Below are 24,813 nucleotides of genomic sequence, written 5' to 3' on the forward strand. Positions count from 1 at the left end.
ATGCAAGCACACCGGGGACCCTTGGGGTAGACATTGATTGTGTCATAGCATCTGAGGTCATGGGAAAGAATATGAGTGACAGGATTTGTCACACTAGGGTAGCCCCTTGCTCATAGGCAGCCCTACAGGGACAAGGATCTTGTTTTCGTGGCATCTCGTTGCCTCTGACCATTCTGACCATGGACAAGACCAGGGAGATCCACGCTGCCAGCCTGCTCTGCTCCTGCTGAACGCATCCGAGCAGAGCAGGCTGCAGAAGGGCTAGGTGGAGCCGCAGGCTGCAACAGAAAAGAGTATCTTGAGACTAGCGATTCTGGGAGAGTAGATGGGAATGACTACCGCATCTTGGTGTCTGCTGGGCTCTATTAATTAAAATTCACCATCAGAGTGGCTCATGACGGTTCCTCTTTGCTGTGCTTCTGTTACCCCAGGAGAGGCAGGGCTCTCTCCAGGGGAGGTGTTCCCAGCAGTCTTCCTTCTCCCCCATGTGTGGCAGCCTGGCTCATGATGAGAATTGCTGTCGGGTCCCTGCCGCTGCCCTCCCTGTGGTGGGCACGGGCATGACTGTCATGCAGAAAATTGGCTGGGGCTCGCAACCTGTGTAGCCCCCACCAAGGTTCACTGAATGCACATGATAGGCTGGGGTAACAGCCTGTTAATTTCCTTTACTTCCTATGAGAAAGGAAAAACTATTACAGCTGTCAGAGTCTTCAAATTGTAAGCTCTCCCCTAACACCAAACAAAATATTTTTTGCTAATATTATGTCTATGACCACAAGACCTTGGGAGAAGTCTTTGGCTGAAGAATGAACACAGAATTCTGATTTTCAACGAAATGGATTAATCCCAAAGTTCCATTCCTATGCAACGGTGCTCTGGTGCTGAGATCATTGACCAGGATCATGTTCATTCATAAGACACTTCGGGTGCACTGGCTTTGACAGAAAGCCACCCAAGTGTATGTTTTCATAACTCTTTAGTACAGAATTGAATATGCTTTCTCAGGCCTTATTACTCTGTTAGTTAGCTTGTTCTTGATCATTCCTTCTGCCAGACAAATGCATTGATGTGTTTGATTTTGATAAGAGGATGACTCACTCCATTGGGTCTGACAAGTAATCAAAATATGTTTGATCTTGGTAGGATGGTAAGAGGTTGTCCAAGATTGTGAGCTGCCCAGTCTTCAGTGATTTTTTTACCCTGTTTTTAGTCTGCTTTCTTTCCCATCCAAAAAATGTGAATTTAGATTTCCAGATCATTCGTCATTTTTTTCTTTGACTTTCCTGATCTTATTATTATTAGCACACTATAAATCTGGTGGCCGTTGCTATGGTGTTTTACTAGTAAATTGCTACAATGGCAGTTGCTTTTAGAATTTGCTATTAATGATCATTGTTTTATTGCTCTTATAAATTTACTCTTTCAACATTTATAATTACAATTTATTCCTTGTAGTTCACTATTTTTCTTGTGGTGTTGCAAAACAAGCAAACCCTGTTGGTGGGGGGTGTGTTTTTGTTGTTGTTGTTGATAGACCGACCATGGTATACTTAGTATGAATTAGATTAACAAAATAAAAAGATTTCCTAAACTTTGTTGTTCTCATAAGTTTTTGGATTGGTTTATCATGTTTATCATTACAGATTGAGAGATATAAAAACCTCTGTGAATTTAAGAGAACAGAGACTTATAAAAAGAAGAAAGAATTGGATACATTAAAACTTAAAGTGTCAAAAATGAAAGAAACAGTTATGACCAGCACAGTGGTAAGAAAGAATAAACGATGTGTTTGATGTTTAGGGGATCCTTTAGACGTTGTGCTCATGTTGCTGGCAGTTCTAGGATTTCAGACCCTTGTTGACTCTGAAACTAGTTATGACCCAGAAGTGGAGGCATGTGGGTGCTTTCAAGGAAGGAATAGCTGGGGGGGGAGCTTTTGGCCACCTGTCTCACCTGGTAAGAATGGGAGCCCCTCTGTGCTCCCCGCAGGTGTTTCTCTGAGTCCACACTGATGTGCATGGTTAGATGGCATTACACAGTCTGCCTGTGATCACTCCATGCTGGGGAGCAGAAGAACTTGTCTGATCACCTCTCTCTCCCCTCCATTCTTCCCCACAGCTGAAATGCAGACCCAAGGCTCTATAAATGTTTGCCTCCCCTTTTCTTTTCTTTTTTTTTTTTTTTTTAAGTAGGCTCCATGCCGGGCATGGAGCCCAACACAGGGCTTGAACTCACAACCCTGAGATCAAGACCTGAGCTGAGATCAAGAGTCAGACACTTAACTGACTGAGCCACCCAGGCACCCGTGCCTTCCCTTTTCTTTATTCCAAAACTGCATTGTAAAAACATGTTTTATTATGAATTTTCTCCAATCATACTTCATTCTTTTAAATCATGCTGACATTTTATCACAGTACCCAACTATTGCATTTCTGAAATACTGATTAAATAAGAAAAATTCTCTTCAATAGAAGCATATTTCTCAAGGTAATTTGTTTTTACTTTTTTGGTAATACTCATTCTAATATCCTAGAGTATTTTGAAGATGATTATGAAGATATAGATTTGTTTGGATTTTTTTTAAAAGGTAGTCAAAATGAATTCATATCTTGAAAGTTGTTTTTATAGTTTTTGCATTCTCGCTGCTATATTTGGTTGGGCTCTCTCCAAAATGTTGGTTTTTTTCCTGATGATTTCAGGATTATTTCTGCCCAGGTTTGTTTTATGAAGAAACCGTTTTAATGATTGCTTTTTATTTTTGCTAAAGGATAACCCCAATGTAAAAGTTGAGTGGATAATACATGAATATTTAGTGAATCAAACACTCATGAATCATTTGGTGACAATTGAATACCATCATTTTATTGAATTTTCAATAGGTTCTTAGTGATCACAATTTAGAGATATCACGACTACAAGAATCAATAAGACATTGGGAACAAGAGCTCGAAGAAATGAAGAAATCCTGTAAGATACTGGAGGATAAATTGTAAGTTTGGTATTTATTTTTACTGAAGCATTTCTAGATGTTCTGTCTCTTTCTTTTTTTAAAAAAAAATCTTTAATATTAGATGAAAACTATATTCTCTTAATTTGCTAAAATTTGTGATAGCTTTATAAAACCACCTCTGCATTTGGAAATTAACCAGTTTTTCAGATAAACAAGAGAAAAAAATTAAGGATGATATAGTCATTTAAGGGAAAGGGAGGGACTCTCTGGAATGAATTATTCTCACTTCAGTTCCTGATTCCCTACAGACAAATATGCCCCCAGGGGAAGGCATTAGTGGGACCTCCTATAAGGCTCACCTACCCTTGCTATGACAGTTGTTCTTAGTCAACCTACAGAACTTAGAAAATACAAGGAAGTTTCAGGACAAAAATTTTACCCATGGGACTGGAACCATAAACCTGAGGAAATCTGTCCACCCCAAGGCAAACAGTCTCTGCGTCCTTTTCAGGCCCATGTTTCATTCTGTCTTTACTACATACAATGTTCTGTTGTTGGTAAGCCCGTGGCTGAGCATGGCCATTCCAAACCCTCTGAGTTTACCTGTTGCAGGTCCATCTATCTTTGGAGATTGACCCACAGACTTCTCCCAGGAGAATTCCCAGATTTCTCATCAGAAGGTGTTTGGCCCAGCTCTGACAAGGAAGGTGGGGTCTTATAGTACAAAATATGGCTTCCAGGCCTATCCCCAGGTTTTGCTGGCAGTTTAAAAGACAAATTTTGGACTTGAGTAGATTCCCCAAAAGGCAAGTAACTTCACATGTGGAATCTTGTTATAACATGGCTTATTCCTGCATAGGATCAAATGTATTGTAATTAAAATTATATCTTCTAAAACAGCAATTGCACAATACAGTGCTGTTCTACCTACATCTGGCCATAAAATAAGCAATAATCTTTATACTCAGTACCAGATTTATAAGTATAAAAGCTCAAGTAATACTACAATCAAAACTCAGAATAAAAAAAATATCTTTCTTTGAAAGTGATTCACTAGTTTTAGTTCATACATATTTTAAAGAAAAACTAGCAAATAATCATGGAGGAAGATACAGATTAGCTCTTATTTCTAGGAGTTATGATTAAAAACCTTGCTTGAAATTTTATTTATAAGCAGTCTTCATGTTAGCTAATTTGCTTTAAATATATTCAAGAAAGAAATAGGGATTCATTGATCTATTTTTTTTAAGATTTCATTTATTTGAGAGAGAGGGAGGGAGGGAGCACAGGCAGGGGGAGCTGCAGAAGGAGAGGGAGAAGCAGACTCCCCGCTCAGCAGGGAGCCCGACATGGGGCTTGATCCCAGGACTCATGACCTGATCATGACCCGAGCCAAAGGCAGACACTCAACTGACTGAGCCACCCAGCCACCCCTCACTGATCTATTTTTAATGGCACATCATTTTTTTTTCAATCCCAGCTTTTCAAGAGTTTTCATTCATATGGAATCTCCCTGAGGAGAAGTACACTTGATTAATTTGGTGATTGAAGTTTTAGGTTACCCCCCTTGTTATTAATAAAACTGTACTTTTTCCTCTTTACTACCAAGCAAATTAAAAGAAAATTCTTACATTCATTTTATATTTCTCCTTTAGTTCATTTTCTCTATCTAGGGAGGTGGGAAAAGGCACCTAAATTTTGGTTGGTAGATTTGAAGAGTCAAACAGTGTTGTTTTATAATAGTCTATAAGATTCTTTTAAGAGTAAATTATACAAGAAACTAAAATAATTTGCATAAATTCATCTTCCTATTAATCTATAAGCTTTAATTTTTCCCCCCATGAAATCTTTAATTTGCAAGCTTGTTACATATTTTGAGGTCCAAATATTAAGGAAAAACAAAAAGTCACTCAGCCATCTGAATGTGGGCAGTTAGAAGTACCTCAAATGCTCCACAAGTCCATAGGAGGCATTGATGGTCTAAACCTCGTTCATTATTATTATTGATGTCCAACATGATGTGTTTGCATAATAAGGGCAAATTCAGTGCCTACCTTTCTCAATGGGTATGGTCTTTCTTTGCCAGTCAGCTGGTTTTCAGCACATACAAAGTGGGGGACTGGAAGCTAAGTATTGTATATAAATGACATGCAGTCTGTGACCCAGAGTATATACTTGCCATTGCAGTGCAGGAGGCTATGAAAAATATAGATGCTTTTTTTTATAAGGGTTGAAATGATTTCAGAACTGTCATGATTGCCAATGATTCCATCCTGCCAAACTTTAATGATCTAGTCTATTCCTTCAATTTCTTGAATTCCTAATGGAATTTGACTCACCTCCACCTTCTCTTTTTAAGATTTTATTTATTTACTTGAGAGTGAAAGAGAGAGTACAGAGGGAGAGGGAGAAGCAGACTCTCCACTGAGCAGGAAGCCCGATGTGGGGCTCCATCCCAGGACCCTGAGATCACAACCTGAGCCAAAGGCAGACATTAACCGACTGAGCCACCCAGGTGCCCCACACTTCCACCTTCTTGAAATACTTTCTTCTCATGGCCTCCTAAACATCATATTCCTTTATGTCACTCACTACACTGCTCTTTCTCAGGACCCTTTATTTGTTCTTATTCTTCTTTCTGAGTCTGAATTTTGGAGTTCTTGGCCCTTCTCTATTCACATCCTCCATACATGACTTCATCCATTCTTATGGCTTTCTATATCTTCTGTACCCCAGTGACTCCCAAATTTATATATCCAGCACTGAGTAGCAAAGACATAGACTCTACAGTTTATTTGACCTCTCCATTTGGAGGATATCTGTTAGATATCTCAAATACGATGTGTCCTGAACAGAACTCTTAATTTCCCACCTCATTGAAACAGCTCTTCCCTCAGTCTTCCATCTCACTATTTACCTAGTTACTCCAGCTGAAAACCTAGGAGTCATCTACCATTCCTGTTTTCCTCACTTCCTAACCCTAACCCAACTAACCAACTAACTAGCCCTAACTCAACTCAAATGCCAGCCAAATCCCAAGGTATGTCTTGTTGCCTTTATCTTCAGAATATATCCTGAATCCAACTATTTCTTACTACCTCCTCCACTACAACATTAGTCTGAGCCACATTCTCTCTTCTGGACCACTGCCCTAGTCTTCTGCATAGTCTGTCTTCCTGTACTCTTGTCTTTCTCCACTAAGTAGCAAGAGTCATTTTTATAAGATGTAACTCAGTTCCTCTCTCTCCTCTGCTTAAAAAAAAATCCTCCCCTGGTTCTCTCTGAACTTCCACTTTGTCCTTAGCCCCTACATGATCTAGTCTCCATCTACCTCTCCAGCCTTCTCATAATCCTCTCCTCATCAAATACACAAAACTTGTTCCGGCCCCAGAATTTTTATCACTGGCTGTACCTTGTACAGGAAAGACTTTTCTTCAGATCTTCACCTATCTGGCCTCTTCTCATCATTCAGGTTCTTCACAAGTCATCTCAAGAGGCCTTCCCTTACCACCTGTCTGAGGTAGCATCATCACTCTCACGATTTCTCTGTCCTTCACCCTACTTTGTGTTCTTTAAAGCACTTAGCACTACCTGAAATTTATTATTATTATTATTATTATTATTTTGATAACTTCTATTCTGACTACTTCTTAGAGTGTAACTTCCATGAGGGTAGGGACTTTGCCTGCACTATATCTCTAGTACCTATAACACCTACAGAGTACAAATGTTGGATAATTGTTTCTTAATGAATATATACAGGAAGTATTAATTCATCCAAAGAGTAAAATTTTTTATTTATTTTAATGAACATATCAATATGTTACATAGGAAGATGGGGACTGGAAGTTTCTGGTGTCATAAATAAATGTGGCTTTGCTGGAAAACGTGCCCTAATATGAATCTGTTTGGCTTCCTTTGATCATAGACAATTTTTTGTAAATACAAAAGAAAAACTGGAAGATTCATCTGGTATTGAAAAAGATGAATTCTTGCAGAAGATAAAGCAGGTAGGAAGATGGAAATTATGACTTTTAGATTATAATTCATTTTTAGTTAATATTTTAAATATATTTGAGAAATGTGAAATTTTCCCAAAGTAGATTTTTCATGAATTAATAATAATCATGATCATTCACAATAATTGATTTAAAGATTTTGATCACCTCCCAAAGTATTTTAAATATATGAAAGAACGAATGTTGTCTATGTAAAGATGAATTATTTGTTTGGTAACTTGTCATGTGTTTGTGATTATTTTACATTAGAAATACCCAGACTAATGGATATTTTTCATGTGAATTTTTTTTTTTTAAATGGAACTTCCTTGCTGTTTTGTGGTACCTGTAAAGTCTAGCAACCCATATTACACTTAATAATGTCATGAAATATTTGAGTCAGATTTAGGCCCTGAGAGAAATCTCTGGACACTTTAAATCTTAGGTTAAAAGAAATATCATAAGTACATAGTCATGGGTGTAAACTAAAATTTATCCACAAGGTATTCAGTAAAGCATTCATTATGATAGTTGAAAAATTGTAGGGAAGATACAATTGAAGTCCAACAAAAGGGTCTTGGCTAAATAAGCAACAGCTCATAATATATTATTGCATGACAAATAGAATATAAAACATTATAGGCAGATCTCTTCCAGAAGAATGATTTGAGCCAATTAAATTCTTTCAATTTTTGGTTATGAGTTAATAGCATTAAGGATGGCTTCTCTGCAGTTTGGACCTACTCTAATTCTTTTAGTTGTGAAGATATTGAAAGACAGAAACTAGACAAGGTTGGTTGGTTGGCTAGTTGGTTTTTAAAGTTGATTTTCATTCTCTGGGCAAAGGATTTCTTTTTCTTTCTATTTATTTCCTATTGGAGGAGCTGCTAGGCAGGGTTCAGATGACAGCTCCATAGTTTTTAGCCCCCCCAACTGTCTGGAAAACCCAGGACCCCTACCCTGTCATGGCTTACTTGCTTGTAGGGACAAATGCAGGGGGGTTTCCCCTTAATACATAGCCCTCAGCCAAATTCTCTGAGTACAAGTCAGTGACTGCTTCAAAGGGATTGGGGCTCTGACCTATTGATTATTTCCACTGGACTCTTGGTGGTAGCCAATCTTAATTCTCATGAGGTGTAAGAGGCAAGTTCAATGATGACATGAAATTCTATTTTAACTTTATTTTAATTTTTTATTGTAAAATATTATACAGATACAGAACAGCACATACACTGTAAATGTACAGTCTTTATGTACATATCTTTTGATGGATGTAATTTATTAATTATAATGAAGTCCAGTTTGTCAATCTTTTCCGTCTTGTTTTTTATGTCCTATGTCATGAAGATATTCTCTTTTCATGATCTTCTAGAAGCTTTATTGTTTGACATTTCACATTTAGGACTATAAGCGATCTGGGATCTGTGTGTGTGTGTGTGTGTACACTGTGAGAGGGTGGTCAAGATTCATATTTTTCCGTAAGGTTGTCCAGTTAATTAGCACCATTTAATGAAAAGACAGTCTTTGCCTGTTCCTATATTGTAATGGCATGTTTGTCATAAATCAAATGTAGATCATAAATACATCATAAATATGTGTGTAGATCTGTGGACTCTCTTATGTTCCTTTGGACTTGTCTCTCCTCACATTAAAACCAGATTTTCTTAATTAGCAGCTTTAACATAAGCCTTTATAATTAGTAGTATAAATCCAACTTTGTTTTTCAAGATGGCTTCTACTATTCTTGGCCCTTTGAATTTCTATCAGTGTGTCAAATTCTGCCAAAGAACCTGTTTGCATTTTGATTGGGGTTGCATTATATCTATAGATCAGTTTGGGGAGAATGTTACATTCTTACAATATGGAAGCTTCCAATCCATGAACATGGTGTACCTCATTTACCTTAGGTCTTCTTTGTTCCCTTTGACTTAGTTGTTCGGTTTCACCATGATATGTCCATGTTTTCTTTTTTATTTCTCCTGTGTGGGATTCACTGGGCTTCTTAAATTCATGAATTGCTATATTTTATAAGTTCTGCAAAATTCTTAGTCATTATCTGTTCACATATTTCATTCTCTTTCCTCTTCTTCTGAGACTCTGATTATATGTATGTACATTGTGTGTGTGTGTGTTTGTACAATTATTTGTACTAATATATATTTCCTCTATGTAGTTTACCCTCTCTCCTGTGTTTTCTACCTTTTTTCTCCCCCTGCTGTATTCTGGGCAGAGTGGCCTTATTTCCACTCTTAATTTTGGCTATTGCATTTTTTAACTGGTAATTTTCAAATCTACTTTGTCATTCTTCACTGTTTCTAATTCCTGGCTATAATTTTCAAGTATTTCTAATATTTCTTCGATTATAGTAAGCAGAGTATTTATATATTCAGTGTCTAATTCCATTCACTATCAGATGTTTTTATAGAATTTGTTCCTGCAGTCTGTTGTTTCTGCCAGTTTTTGTTCATGCTGTCTTGTTTCCTTCTGTTCCTAGTAGAAAACTATACATAGATATTGTATTCGAAAAACAAATGTAGAAACAGTTTGAAGCTTAGGATGATTGTATCTTCCTCAGAAACAGACTTTCATTCATTTCCATCAGATGGCTGGGGTATTACCCATCCCAAGCCACTTTAATGCACCTTGAGGTTCCCTGGTGGTCAAAATCAGGCTGGACCATGGCTTATTAACTTCCAACTTACCCTTCTCCAGAGTGTGAAGCTTTTTGGGATCCCAGACTAAAGTGGTAGAAGGTTTCTCAGACTCAACACCTGGATGAGCTCTAAGTGTTGATTTTTGCCCCTCTTGTCAAGTAAGAGAAATAAATTCCCATTTCCAAGTGGTTTCTTCCATATCAGTAAATGTCCTCAGAGGGATTTACTACTCTGGATTCTCAGTTTCTTATAGAATTCCTCATTATCTTGTTAGTTCTTCAGCACTTCTAAGATTTTTTTTTCATCCAGCTATTTTAGCAATCCTCAGCCAGGAAGTTATTTTGAACTACTCAGCCCATCACTCGTACTAAACCTAACTTTCTTACCTCACTTGAAGCAATTCAATAGAGACATCTTAAGTACAAAGTTCTTAAGTACAAAGTTCACTAATGAGTACTATTTTTGTCCTTGAATAGAAATATTTAACAAGAGGCAGCCATAGTATCTCATCAAAGAGGTTTTGAGCCAGAGCTTCTGTTGATGTCATACAGATCCTGCTGAATGATCTCAGTTTATTAATCCCAGTTCTTATTTCAATATGAATTATTACTCTGTGGTTTTTCCATCAGTGTTTACTACCTTTCTACACTTCTGTCATAATTTATAGGAGAGGCCCCAAGATGTATAATTGCATATTTAATATAGAATTACATCACTCAATATTTATGGCATAGTCATTGTGTGCTAGGTAATATACCCAGTGCTCTGGGTAATATACCCATGTGACTGACACCCCTCAAAGGAAATGTGAAGCAAGTCCTCTTTACTTCAATTGCTTTGTTTTTTTTTTTTTCTAGATGGCTGAGAAACTACACAAAAATCGTTTAGAGAACAAAGACCTACGGGAGAAATTGCATACTCTTACCAGGCAATATAAGATTGTCTTAAGTGAGGAGGATAAACTTTTTATGCAGAAACAGAAAATTTACAATGAGTATGTTTCTATCCACAATCCGTATATGAATTGACATGCCATACTTATGGGGTGCTTTCCCTGGCCACAAAATGGTGACTCCCCACTTCAACTTATCCTAGTTTTCAAATCTGTTGACAACAGTGAAATATTATTTCCCCAAAATATATAAACACACTCCTAATCTGCCTCTATATATACTGGTAATGCTTTCCTCCTACGGGTCAGATCAAATCCATAAACACCGTGTGCGTTACTTCTAAATCAGATTCTTGAAAAAAAAAAATAATAATCCTGCTTTTACCCCATGAGACCGTCTAGAGAAACTGTGAGAGGCACCTTTGTCAGAAACTGGCTTTGCACCTCTATTCCCTATCTCAGAGAAGGCTTTGGTCATTGACACAATCCCCTAACCCAGAGACTGGGAAATTATTCAAGGAAATTCCTATCTTTTCCTCTCTGTTGGACTCCGTTCAAACACCAAGGCTTGTCGATTCTACCTCCCCGCTATTTCTCAAATATATCCCATTTTCCTCTCCAACTCCATTCTTGTCACCTCTTTCCACTTCTTTGCTCTGGCTTGTCCCTCAAAAGTTCTTCCCACTGTCAGCTTTACTCCCCTTCACTTGTTGCCCTCCCTTCCACCAGAATGATCCTTCTGAAACATCCTTCTGATGCCATTCCTTTTCATCAGTCACTGCGTTGTAATCCGTGGGGTACTGATCTCTCTGTCCCGCTGAACTCTGACCAGATCAGGGTAGTTGTCCCACCTTACTCACTGCTATATCCCCTTGGACACGGCTTAGAAAATAGTGGGCATTCACCAATAGATTTTTTTTTTAAAGATTTTATTGATTTATTTGAGAGAGAATGAGATAGAGCATGAGAGGGGGGAGGGCCAGAGGGAGAAGCAGACTCCCTGCTGAGCAGGGAGCCTGATGCGGGACTTGATCCTGGGACTCCAGGATCATGACCTGAGCCGAAGGCAGTCACTTAACCAACTGAGCCACCCAGGCGCCCTCACCAATAGATTCTTAATGAATACAGAATAATACCTTGCAAGCATGAATTATCTAAGTAATAATCCATCACTACAGGTGAAGTTAGATCACAGGGAAGCATAATTACAGCGTCCAGGCGCACTTCTGTGAAACTGAGTTTGTGGTCCGTGCAGTATTTGAGCTGCAGAGAGTTGTATCAAATCCAATTGAGTTGCCTACTGAGAATCTGTTGTTAGTAGTTCTTTAGGCAAAACTTTTCCCCAGATCAATACTAAGTTACCAGTTTTAATCATAAAATGTGCTGATGAGAAATAATTGTAACACTAAAACATTTAACTGTTGTTACTGGTTTTTGTCTAAAGCTGGGGCTTCCATAACTAAACACCATACACCGGGTGGTTTCAATAGCAGAAACTGATTTCTCAGTTCCAGAGGCTGGGTGTCCAGGATCAGGGTGCCTGCATGGTCAGGTTCTCATTAAGAGTCCTTTTTCCTGGCTTGCACATGGCTGCCTTCTCACTACGTTTTTACATGGTAGAGAGAGGGAGAGGACAGGCTCTCTGGTGTCTCTTGGTACGAGGGCCCCCACCCCATCATGACCTCATCTAATCAGGTGACCTGATCACTTTGCAAAAGCCCCATCTTCAAATACCATCAAACTGGGTATTAGGGCCTCAACGTACGAATTTGTGGGGGACACAATTCAGTCCATAGCAGTTTTGAAGAAGATGGGACACTTACATTTTGAAGAAGATGAGACACTTACAAACAGAGCACTTTCTGTTACAGGAATGTCCCTCTCAATGTCTGGAAAAAACTGACATTGAACAAAACTGTACACTTCCCATTATTCTCTCTGCAAATTGGAGGCAAAATATAACCACTTTTTATAAAATGCCTCGTGGGTGCCACGCCACACACTGGCTTGAGCAATTGACAGCTCATTTAATCCTGATACCTGGTGAGATAGGCATTATGGGCCCTATTTTATGAATGGAGAACCTGAGGCTCATCCACAGGCAGATTTTCTTTTTGAGGTCACACTGCTAGAAAGAGATAAAGCCAGTATTTAAAGTTGGTCTGACGGACTCCTTCACTTTTCACAAAAGAACATGGTAGAATTGATAAATGCATTACAAGAGATGTCCCCACCCGGAGGGATGGAGTCTACAGAATTCTTGCGGTTTTATGATTACTATTGCAATTAATGCTCTTTCCATGGCTTGGGGATTTTCATAAGTTTAGATTTAGCCACCACTAGCAAAAAGGTTTTGTTTCTATTTTTACTAATTTGTTTGGTAAGTAGTTTATGAGCTGAACTTTCCAGCCTACTTTCTACATTCTTATTTGTGATTCTATATCCTCTTGGTGAGGAGTGAAAAATGATGATTTCACCCTTCAACATATGATAACTCTATGTTTTTCCTGGTAGAAATCAGAAACAACTGACATTTATTACTCAGAAAGAAAACTTCCTATCACAAAGAAAAGTAGACATCAAAAATATGGAAGAAGGACTTGTCACGCTCCATGATCTTCATCGGTAGGTTTGTTGCCTTGGAAACTTTTCATCTCCATCTTCTCTGCTTTTATTTTTTAATATATGATAACAATACAACTGATAACCTCTGATGTCCTATAGAAAAGGAGGCATATAATTCACTGTCTCTGTTTTAGAGTCTAGAAGAGTTATTATCATTGAATCTATTGTTGAAAGGATAGGCAGGTCCAAGTTCCATACAAGCTGCTGGACATGAGAATGGACCAATCATCAGCAGTTTAGTAACAAGAACGTGCCTGAACATTATCACAACACCGACCCCCTATGGTGTTCATTTCTGCCATTCTAAATCACTTTAATTTTTCTGATTAAAAAGTAATGCTTGCACCTGATTTTAAAATTCACATATAGAAATGTGTAACTTAGAAGACTAAAAGTTACCTTAATCTCCATCTCCCCCCAGAGATCTCACTGTTAGCAGTTTGCTATGCATGCTTTCCATATAGGAGTGTGTTTGTACATCCAAAAATTGGATTGCCCTTACATCTGGTAACTTACACAATATTATGTTTCAGTTATATCTCAAGAAGCTGGAAAAAATATGTCTGGGAAAATGATAAAACAAATACGGGAAATGGTAACATTTGGAGAAATTGGTGAAAGGGACATGGAAACACTTAACTGATTTTAAAATGATTTCAGAAGACGACAAAATTCATGTATATGGGACCTCATTCCTCTCTTTAACTGTATAATATTTCTTTTACAGATTATGCTATGTTTTATTCAACTAGTACCCTACTGGTGGACTTTGTTTTTGTGTTTTCTATATACAAGCACTTTTCAAAGTTCACATCACATAAAGGTATACTTTAACATGTATATCTCTGTCCACCTATACAACTATTTCTTTATAATAAGGTCCTAAAAGTTGAATTACTGGATCAAAAGGGATTGCGTATTTTTCGTTTTTATAATTTGAATGTATTTTTTATTTGAATATAGGGCAGTGGAGGAACTAGCTTATAGAACTAAGATAGTGGTGATCGAATTTGACCTGTACCAACAGAAATCTAGAACACGGCAGGACATGTGGTTTGCTTGTCCTTAGGCTGGTAAACAGCATATTTAGACATTTCTCATGTTGGTTTCAGAAGAGAAACTATGAACTCTTCCCTGTGAAAGAGCAGGAAAACAGAATTGGGTTGAGTAGGGGTCCTATTTTCCACATGAATAATGCAGATTCCGTAACCTTTTGTTACGCCATCATTGCTCTGAGCACCAGGAAGCTCAGAGCTAAATGTGTGACCCAATATCAGTTTCCACTTAGGACTTTTTGTATTACTGTTCCGTTATTTTAAACCAGTTCAACTCCTCGGTGGATTAAACCAAATACATAAGTAAATAAAATCAATGAGGTTGGGGCACATTGTGAAGAACCTTGCAGTTCCAGGGGAGGGTAATAGATTTATTGAGGTGGGAAATCAAGAGCCCACACTATGATTCAGAGAAAAAAAGCAGGAACATGGTTATATTTCTAGTTTCACAACATTACACATTCTGTTTCAATTATAAATATTTCTATTTTCCAAAAGACATAAAGTCACATTTTACTTTTCTACATATGAAGCACTAATAGGAAAAAGGGAATAAAAATAATCAAGGCTTCTAAGACCTGTGTTAGATTTCATGTTTCTAGCCATCCTAGATTCACAAGAAAATCCTCCATCCTCAATTGCTACTTAACCCTGGTACAAAAATCAATATAGGCTTTCTGAATTACACATTGCATCAAATCAAGACTCAGTCTAAAATCCAAAGTTCCTCACCAGTTTTTTGACCTTTACCCATCCTGTGTCACCGTTATTACTTCCCTTGATGTCCTCTGTCTGCAGCAAGTCTCTATTGGTCAGAAGAGTCTTCACTTCTTCTTTTCAAATCTTTGCAAATGATGACGCCCTTTCCATGGTGGGATTCCACCTCCATTCTGGGAATCTGTCTTCTTCCCTCTGTTAAACATTAACCTCCAATAACCCTTCCTCAGTTACCTCCCCAGAATCTGTTCTTCCTTTCCCTTGGGTATCCGCCATGATACTTGCAAAATCAGTTTGCACTTGTACGAAATCGTAATTATCTTTCTCTGAGTCTACCACTACTTTTAGTTGTTTCACTAGGTTTGGTTTGTCTCCCGATTAGATGGTAGTCTTCTTGTGCACAAGAAGGTTGTATAAAGTCTTTTACAGATTCTGCTAGCTTCCATGAATGCAAAAACCCAATGTACGTTTTCTTGTTTTCAGAGCAACAAAAGCAGTTTATCGGAAACAAATAAAAATCCTGAATGATAACCTGGAAAGAGAAAATCAGAGATGGTAAAAAAAAAAATCATTTGTGTTATGAGTAGTATATGTTTATCTTAATGAACAGTGCCCCAAAGTAGGGAGGAAATCAGGGTACTTGTTGCTTGCTAGGGTCCAAGGAAATTAGTTTCCTAAATTGAATTGTGTGAGTTTTCTCAGGTCTAGATGTGTTTGTTAGTTTGATGTTGGGGCATTGAACAGACCCAGAGTTTTCCATTTCAATCGAGTAAACTCACCAAAGAGTGAAATTGCCAAGATTTATGCAGTGCCTCTTGCTCACCAGGCTTCTGTGTGGACCAGTAGGGGAGGGGACAGAGGAGCGCGGATAAACGGACAGGCTCTGGAGACGGGCTACTTTGGCTGCTTTGTCTCCCGCTAGTTCTGTGACCGAGGCTGCGTTATTGAGCAGTCTCTCTGCTCCAATTCCTATCAAGTGGCCGATGATGGTAGCACCCACCCCGCGAGGTCACCATGAATGGTAGAGGAGATGGTCTATATCAAGTATCGAGATGACTCCCTGGCACCTAGGAAGTATTCACAAAAACTTAGTTGTATTTTATTGTTGTTGTCATTGCTATTAATATCATGTATAAGACTCCAATTGCACATTTTGACCCTTCTCCAATGTAGCTTTTTTATGTTGCAGTGGAGAGAAAAATTCGAGAACCCAGAAGGTTGAAATCCCTAATTAGCCTTCTGGGTAATTTAGGGAATTTCCCTACTATTTCTGCCTGGGTCTCTTCTCTCCGCCATCCGCCCCTGAACCTTCCCCATTACCTAAAGGAGGGGAGCTGCCACGTGTGGTTTGTCCACTGTCCTGCTGGACGTACCGACACGGCCCGTGAGATGTAGCAGCTGGTGAAGACGGACCACGTTGACACAGTTAGCACTTCGGCTTATTTTTTCAGCTGATGTGCATGGTCCGCATCACCAAGAGCACAGTTTTGTATAATCATAGTAAGATTTGTTTTGCTTTGAATTCCTTCATCTTTTCAGGAAACAGTTATGTCAATTTAATGATGATTCTTTGTGTTTTAATTTCTAGTATTATAACTCAGTGGAAAGTAGCTTGTTTGCGAAAAAAACATGCACGTTGGATAAAGAGGCTAAACATTGAAATAGGAGAAATTTTAGATAAAATTCAGACTTCGGAATTCAGACGCACTGAATTATTACAGGAGGTAAAGGAACTCAGGGGAATTAATAGTATTACTCCATATTAGTATGGACTTAGAATTATTACTGCGTATCAGTGATTCTCCTTCAATGCCTAATTAAACCTTACCTTATTAAAAGATGTTTTCATTTCTGGTGATGTTTAGAGTGAATTATTTAACTTTCTTAAGAAATGTATCTATTTGTTGTGTATTGACTGTAGGGATTTGGCAAATAAAGTAGCACTTCTCTTTAGAAGATGCTTTGGAAACAGGCAACCAGAAACTTATTTGATGTTAACTTTTGGGGAAACTCTCTCTAAAAAAAAAAAAAAGAGAGACCAAACATCACTAATTCAGCTCCAGTAGTGGCCCTCTGCCCACCCTCCGGCCCCCACCACTCCCATTCCCCATTTCCTCATGCAGTTTATAGATATTGTTTGGTGACTAAATTAACCTCTGCAGGGAAAATGAAGTGTTCCTCTCAGTGGTTACTATGAAATAACATAACTAACACTGGAACCAAGTCTCATGCAAAGAGATACTCACTCTTGGCTGTTTGAAAATGTAAGGCTGACAGCTACAAAGGCAAACGGCTAATCTTCAGGTTTTGGTGTTTTGTTTTGTTTTTTTCTTTTCTAATTAGACCACTGTACGAGAAAAAGAGATCAGTGAATTTTTGGCAGAGATTGAAAAAGTTACATTGGAATTAAAACAAGAGAAGGAGGAATTTATTGTCAAAGAAAACAAGTTAATTCAAGAGTTGAGCAAGTATGAGGTAAGTTTTGTTTTACATCTAAGAATAATTTTAGATGAATCTATGGGGGGAGGGGGTATAGTTCGTGCTATTCTACTCAGTTCAGTGTAAAATCTTCCAGTGTGAGCAAGGCTACAATTTCATTATGATCCTTCCTTTTTTTTCTTTTTTCCTTAAAAAAGAGCAACAAAAACTTTTTTTTTTTTTCAGTTAGAAAAGAAAATCAGACACTCCCCGTTAGGTAGAAGTGCTGGCAAGGTCCATGGGACAGGTGGAGGACAGCAGGAAGCCATGGCGAGCTGGCACGGGACTGGCTGGGGAAAGCAGCAAAGGGTGAGGGAGGCCAATCAGGCCAAACTCAGAAATCCTCATTAAAGAGAGGGCATCCCACTGAGTTGGAGCTACCAGGCAGTCCGCATGGGATGAGCACGGATGCTGGGTGAGGTCGAGAGAAAAGGCACGGAGAGTACCCAGGGGGCCCAGAGGTGGCCCGTCTCTGGAAACACAACAGAAGACACCCATTTTCAAGGTGATGGTGTTACCTTGAAAGGTAAGGGACTCTTCCTCGGAGACCTAACTTGGTACATTGGAATGAGGAGAAAAGGGATGGTGGGAGAAGCCCTCCTGAACTTGATTCGTTTTGAAGAGGAAGAGGCCTGGCTGCATGAAAGAGGGGCTTTCTTTGAAGACAACAGTCCCTTGCCGGAGCGGGGCAAGCAGGGAGTCCTGACGTTTCAAAGTTTAGATCTTGCCAAGCCCACTCCTCCCTGCACAACCCCCACCAAATCCTGCAGAAACCGTCCGCAGTTAACTGGTCCAAGAAAAGCCAGTGCTTTCTAATAGGAATGACAGAAAAGGAGCAGCTATATCCTCCACACAAAAACACTAAGAGAGAAACAACTGAAAGGGGCAACAGAAGTTTCCAACAACTGAAGAACACTCAGAAAGATGGTGCTGGAACGCGTGACATCTGTGATCAAATGCTCCTCCATAAATTTAAAAAAAAATTGGAATTTCGTAGAAGTGCCAAGGAAGATCAGCAACATAGAAATCTAGGAACTCAGGAAAGCGGTGTCTGAAGGGGATGGCGAGAAATAAGAAGAGGTGAGTTGGAAACTGGCACAACTCAGGGAACAAAGAAGGGAGAGAAAGCACTGCACAAATTCAGACAACTTAGAAGAAACAGAAGGGAGAGGAGTCAGGGCGGGAAGCGGTTCTCTGTTGGTTGCCGTCTGTCTGGGTGCCTAGTATTCTAGATGCTGAAAAACACACACACACACACAAAAAGACAGCAAAACTCTGCCCTTATGGTGCTTACATCCCAGTGGAGGGAGATTGAAAATAAACAAGATAAACAAGTGGCGGACATGATGGAACCCTCAAGCTCTCTGTGGGGGGCTTCTAAGCAAGGACTGTCCATTAGCGGAGCCCTGCCTGGGGCAGAAATGGCCCCACCCTTGCACCACCTCCTTGTTCAGTCGATCGGGGGGGCCACCCCTCGAAGAGCATGACCTTCACTAGATGACCAAGGAGACTCCGAGGGAGCCGACCCCTGGAGGCTGGCAGCTGGCCACACTCCTTGCCACAAGGCAGTGAGTCATCCCTTGAGGGGCGATCCAAGAGGGAGGGGCGTTCCCAGGTCTACCGCCTTATAGACCATTGGGAGGACTTTGTCTTTTCTCTGCCTGGGCTGGCAAGCCGGAAGAGGGTTTGGAGTGAAGGGCTGAAATAATCTGATTTTCTTTTAAGTAGGATCTCTCTAGCTGCTGTGTTGAGTAAAATTTAGGAAAGCAACGGTGGGTGCAGGAAGACCAATGAGGAAGCTAGGGCAATATTCCAAGTGGTTCAAGTAGCTCGAACCAGAGTGGTGACTGAGGAAGTGATCGAAAGTAGGCAGTCCGCATGTCAGGTATTTCTTGAGATAGAGCTGACAGGGTTTACCATCATCCTTAATGGTAAACCAATGGAGGCAAGCCCCTTCAAGTCAGCAGTAAGGTAAGGACGCTGGGTAACATTGCATTTGAGCTCAAACAGTGCAATTAGGCGAGATCAGTAGACCGTCCTCCCTGCTTGCCAGGCTGTGCGCCCGCTGCAGGGCTGTGCCCACCTGTGTCTAATTCACACAAAGGCATGGACAGATGGCAGCTTGTGTGCCACTTTTATGAAGCAACACCCCCCTTTCCCCTTGGTAATCCTCATCAATAACCCAGAGCAAATTGGAAATTGGAGTCCCATTTCTGCCTTTGGTGCCGTGGCATGAGGAGCCACGGGCTTCTACCTTAGTCTGATCCAGTGCTGACGCAGTGAGCACAAGTGGATCTGCTGTGCCCTACAGCCCCGTGTCTGGCAGGGTTCAGTCTGAGCAGCAGAGCCACCAGGAAAGGGGTCCGTTAGAGGATTGGACCTTCTGCAGCGGGGGGAGCTGGTTATACAGTCTAGTGAGGCTGTCAGCTTCCCATCTGGAGCTGGGGGCTGAAGGCTGCAGGGCAGGCAGGTGGGAAGGGAAGGTGGACAGGAAGTCACAGGATGAGCTGGAACTCATCCCTGTGAGCAGGGACAGGGACCTGCATCAGTCTCTCTCTTTTCCAAGGCTCCAATTCCAAGGGGTTGTGACAAAAGCCAGAGCCCATCATCACTGAACTAAGTGTGCATGTGGCTCAGGACTGGGGGAAGCTTGAAGGAGCTGAAGAAGCTGTGGTTCTGACTGACTGAGCCAGTAGACAACTCAGGCTAACGTGCCTGAGATGCAGCAGCACCCGGTACCCAAACCCTCCCCGAAAGCATGAAACAAGAGTGTGGTTTCTTGTCAGGGCAGTGCTAGCAGCTAAGTCTGTGTAGGCGATGGGGATGAATTCGTGCATTCACATACCTCCTGAGACCCCCAAGCTATTCTCTTAGAGAACGTAGTATAGCTAATACACAGTTGAGTTTCGTAACACTGCAGCATGGAAAAATTTACTCCCGATTCTGCATTTTAATAGGTTTAAATTGTGGTGTTTTGTTTAAAGATTTTATTTATTTTAGAAAGAGAGCACGTGAGCAGGAGGAGGGGCAGAGGGGGAGGGAGAAGGACAAGCAGACTCTGCACAGTATAGAGCCTGGTATGGGGCTCAGTCCCACAACCCCAAGATCATGACCTGAGCTGAAACCAAGAGTCGGCCACTTAATTGACTGAGCCACCCAGGTGCCCTGTTAAATTACGGTGTTTTTATGTATCTTTTTGTCTTTCTGTATATATTCCTAAGGACTTAATGGCAGTTTGGGAGGGGACATATTAGGCTGGCACTTCACTGTATTAATTAGGGCACAGACAAGCTGTTTTATCAAAGAGATGCCAAAATACAGTGAACAAAAGCAAGACACGTGTAGTTAAGGGTTAGCAACCCTCTCTCCTTTATTGGGAAATTGACCTTGGCTTAACTTTCTGGGTCATTCCCTAGAGCCTGGTAAAATTAGACAACTAAAATTGTATTATCAGGCAACATTGTTTGTATAAAATGACCCATGATTGGTATGCTGCATCTTGATGCGGAGAATAACTGGTGGGAAACTAGAGCATTGGGTTTCCCTGGGCTTGGTGCCTCTTCTAAGTGGGCATGTCCCTTCCGGGAACCTAGAAGGTATACCCAAAAGGTGTTGTTCCTATTTGAGCATGAGACTTTAAAGCCAGGGAGGCTATCCCATCCACCTATGTGGGTGTCTTCCTCTTCCATCTGAGTTACCACTTTGGTGGGGGTCAAAGGACACTAGCCTCTGGTCAGCTGTGTTTGAGGGTACCTCCCTGGGGAAGCATGCCAAGCATTGCCCTCCTGGTACCTGGGGGTTCCTTTGGATTATGTGTGTATGCAACTTGGATAAAAATAAAAAGTAAAAAAAAATTTTTTTACGAATGAAATGGGTCAAGTATGACCTATTCAAATCTTAAAAATCTGAGTATCTAGTTGAGAAGATCCCCTGATGTGATCATTACAGAAGAGAAATGTTTACTTCTCTTTCCCATTACAGGCCGAAGGGAAGGGGTCCAAGGTTGGCAGGGCAGCTCCGCCATCCTCAGCATGAGGCTAACATTGGTGGATCCAAGTGGCAGCTTACCTTCTCGTTCTTTTCCAGCCAGGCGAGGGAGGGAAGGACCAAGGGGACACATGCTGCTTCCTGTTGAAGGGGGAGGACCCAGAAGTGGCACACATCACTTCAGCTCACAAACTCGTTAGTCACACCCACTGGCAAAGAAAGCTGAGAAATCGCTGTAGCTGGCAGCCATGTGCTGAACTAGAGGCGAGAAGTCCTGATATTGAAGGACAGGAGAATAGCTCGTAAATGTCAGCTGGCTGTCTGTGCTGTAGTCAGCGTTATAAACCCATCCTGACTTTCTAAGAGAGGTCCAACTATTATTCCCTTTGAAACTAAATAAACCTGAATAATTAAGCATCTTCATGTTTTGTTTGGGGCAATTTCTGCCCATTTAGTGTAGTAATATATGTAATTATTTCTATCCCCTCCCCATTTCTTACTTACATCCACACTTCTTAGGACTTGTGTGTATTCTGTTTTGCTCCCTGTTTTTTTTTTCCCATAAAATATGATCAACTAAGATTTTCTCAAACAGGTGTTTAGGGTAGCATTAATGAGATCTTAGCAGTAGAGCCAGAGAACTGAATAGATCTTTGGAGAGCCCATTGAATCTAATCTCCTTACCTTATAGATTGCCAGAGAGTCAATCAGCCAACAAATACTTTTCAAATACCTAGTGTGTGGCAGATACCTTTCTGTGCATCTCAGGGTAAGAGGACACTAAGGCAGAACTCTCCCTCTTAAAGAACTTACATTCTACTTTGAAGTGTAAATTGTGTACATTCTCCAAAATTGTGCTCACAATTAGCTTTTTTTTTCTTTAAAGAAAAGATTTGTTGAGGAAACGCAAAGTAATAAAGTAAAGGAAGAGGAGCTAGTCGAGTGTCTTCCACAACTTCAAGTGGCAGAAGAAGAGTACAAAAGCAAAAGTGGAAAATTTGAAGAGCTCAGTAATATTATTACAGGTATGTATGAGGCTCTTAGGAATTGACCTTAAGCCCAGGTAAGGATTTCATGTTGTCTTCTAACACGAGGGGGGTCATCAGTCACAAGCTGATTCTCCAAACTTTTCCTATCACCTTTAATTCCCTCTTCTCTACTTTTTGCCTCATCTACTAATTTCTTCTCCTTTACATCACAGTCTTACTGTTGCTCTTGTTAAATTTTTCCTTTTCTCTTTTAAAGACTTTAAAATTAAGAATTAGTAGCAACTGTATTATGTGGTTTCTCTCTGTACTTTGTAAAGGTAGAAAACACTCCTTTAACTGCTACCATGTGGAGTGTTTTTTGTTTCTTTTTTTAAAGATTTATTTATTTTAGAGAGAGAGCAGACAATCAGGGAGAGGGGTATAGGGAGAGGTAGAGAATCTTAAGTAGACTCCCCGCTGAGCATGGGGATAGAAATCAAAACTGTCTGTGTCAAAAAGATACAATCCTATAGAAACCCAGTATATTGAAATGTAAAACAAATATTTTAAAGTGAATAGTGGTAATTGCCAAGGAAAGTGAATTTTAAGAATATAAGATTATAAGCCCCAAATAACCAAAGTAATATTGAAAAAGAAAACCAAAGCTGGAGGCATCACAATTCTGGACATCAAGCTATATTACAAAGCTGTAATCATCAAGACAGCATGGTACTGACACAAAAACAGCCACATAGATCGGTGGAACAGAATAGAGAGCCCAGAAATGGACCCTCAACTCTATGGTCAGCTAATTTTTGACAAAGCAGGAAAGAATATCCAATGGAAAAAGACAGTCTCTTCAATAAATGGTGTTGGGAAAATTAGACAGCAACATGCAGAAGAATAAAACTGGACCACTTTCTTACACCATATACAAAAATAGACTCAAAATGGATAAAAGACCTAAATGTGAGATAGGAATCCATCAGAGTCCTAGAGGACAGCACAGGCAGCAACCTCTCTGACCTCAGCAGTAGCAACTTCTTGCTAGACATGTCTTCAAAGACAAGGAAGCAAAAGCAAAAGTGATTGGGACTTTATCAAGATAAAAAGCTTCACAGGAAAGGAAACAGTCAACAAAACTAAAAGGCAACCTATGGAATGGGAGAAGATATTTGCAAATGTCTTATCTGATAAAGGGCTAGTATCCAAAATCTATAAAGAACTTATCAAACTCAACACCCAAAAAACGAAAAAATCTAGTCAAGAAATGGGCAGAAGATATGAGCAGACATTTCTGCAACGAAGACATCCAGATGGCCAATAGACATATGAAAAAGTGCTCAACATCACTCGGCATCAGGGAAATACAAATCGAAACCTCAATGAGATACCACCTCACACCAGTCAGAATGGCTAAAATTAACAAGTCAGGAAACAACAGATGTTGGTGAGGATGCAGAGAAAGGGGAACCCTCCTACACTGTTGGTGGGAATGCAAGCTGGTGCAGCCATTCTGGAAAACAGTATGGAGGTTCTTCAAGACGTTAAAAATAGAACTACCCTATAACCTAGCAATTGCACTACTAAGTATTTATCCAAAGAATACAAACTTAGTGATCTGAAGGGGCACCTGCACCCCAATGTTTGTAGCAGCAATATCCACAATAACCAAACTACAGAAAGAGCCCAGATGTCCATCAACAGATGAATGGATAAAGAAGATGTGGTATATATATACAATGGAATATTACTCAGCCATCAAAAAGATGAAATCTTGCCATTTTCAATGATGTAGATGGAACTAGAGGCTATTATGCTAAGCAAAATAAGTCAGAGAAGGACAAATACCATATGATTTCACTCATATGTGGAATTTAAGAAATAGATGAACGTAGGGGAAGGGAAGGGAAAATAAAATAAGAGGAAAATAGAGTGGGAGACAAGCCATAAGAAACTCTTAACTACAGGAAACAAACAGGGTTGCAGGAGGGGAGGTGGATGGCGGATGAGGTAACAGGGTGATGGGCATTAAGGAGGGCACTTGAAGTAATGAGCACTGGCTATTGTCTGCAACTGATGAATCACTAAATTCTACCTCTGAAACTAATAATACAGTATATGTTAATTAAATTTAATTTAAATAAAAATAAATATATAAGGTTATAAGAATAAGTACTTTGGATAATTGGTCTGGTTGCCATTCCTCCATTGATTTTCCAATTATTGCCAGATTTTCATTTAGTTAATTCAGGTAGATTTTTGTTTGTTTGTTTGTTTGTTTGCTACTTCTACAAAGAGTCATGATACACATGTACTCCATCCCCAATCTTTCCTCCCGTCCCTTCTTGTGCTAGGTGGAGGATGTAAGAAACAGGATGAGTATGAAAATAAGCAATGTATTGCCATATATTGCAAGTTCTGATTCTCTTGAGGCAAAGAAAAGAGAGAACTACTAAAGAAAGTAGAGAAAAGATGGGAAGGCAAGA

The 24,813-nt window shown here is 39.9% G+C and overlaps 1 protein-coding gene across 1 annotated transcript in view; it reads left to right on the top strand.

Annotated features, from left to right (window-relative positions):
• The window catches only part of CCDC175 (coiled-coil domain containing 175), a 63,280-nt gene that overhangs the window by 13,023 nt on the left and 25,444 nt on the right, over positions 1–24,813 (top strand). The window contains exons 6-14 of the mRNA XM_021701383.1: positions 1,644–1,766; positions 2,880–2,989; positions 6,879–6,960; positions 10,460–10,596; positions 13,009–13,119; positions 15,375–15,446; positions 16,480–16,615; positions 17,235–17,366; positions 22,243–22,381. Coding sequence (XP_021557058.1) covers positions 1,644–1,766; positions 2,880–2,989; positions 6,879–6,960; positions 10,460–10,596; positions 13,009–13,119; positions 15,375–15,446; positions 16,480–16,615; positions 17,235–17,366; positions 22,243–22,381 — 1,042 coding nt within the window. The remainder of the gene's footprint in view (positions 1–1,643; positions 1,767–2,879; positions 2,990–6,878; positions 6,961–10,459; positions 10,597–13,008; positions 13,120–15,374; positions 15,447–16,479; positions 16,616–17,234; positions 17,367–22,242; positions 22,382–24,813) is intronic.

The sequence above is a fragment of the Neomonachus schauinslandi genome, chromosome 9, assembly GCF_002201575.2.
Source record: "Neomonachus schauinslandi chromosome 9, ASM220157v2, whole genome shotgun sequence".
Taxonomy (NCBI): domain Eukaryota; kingdom Metazoa; phylum Chordata; class Mammalia; order Carnivora; family Phocidae; genus Neomonachus; species Neomonachus schauinslandi.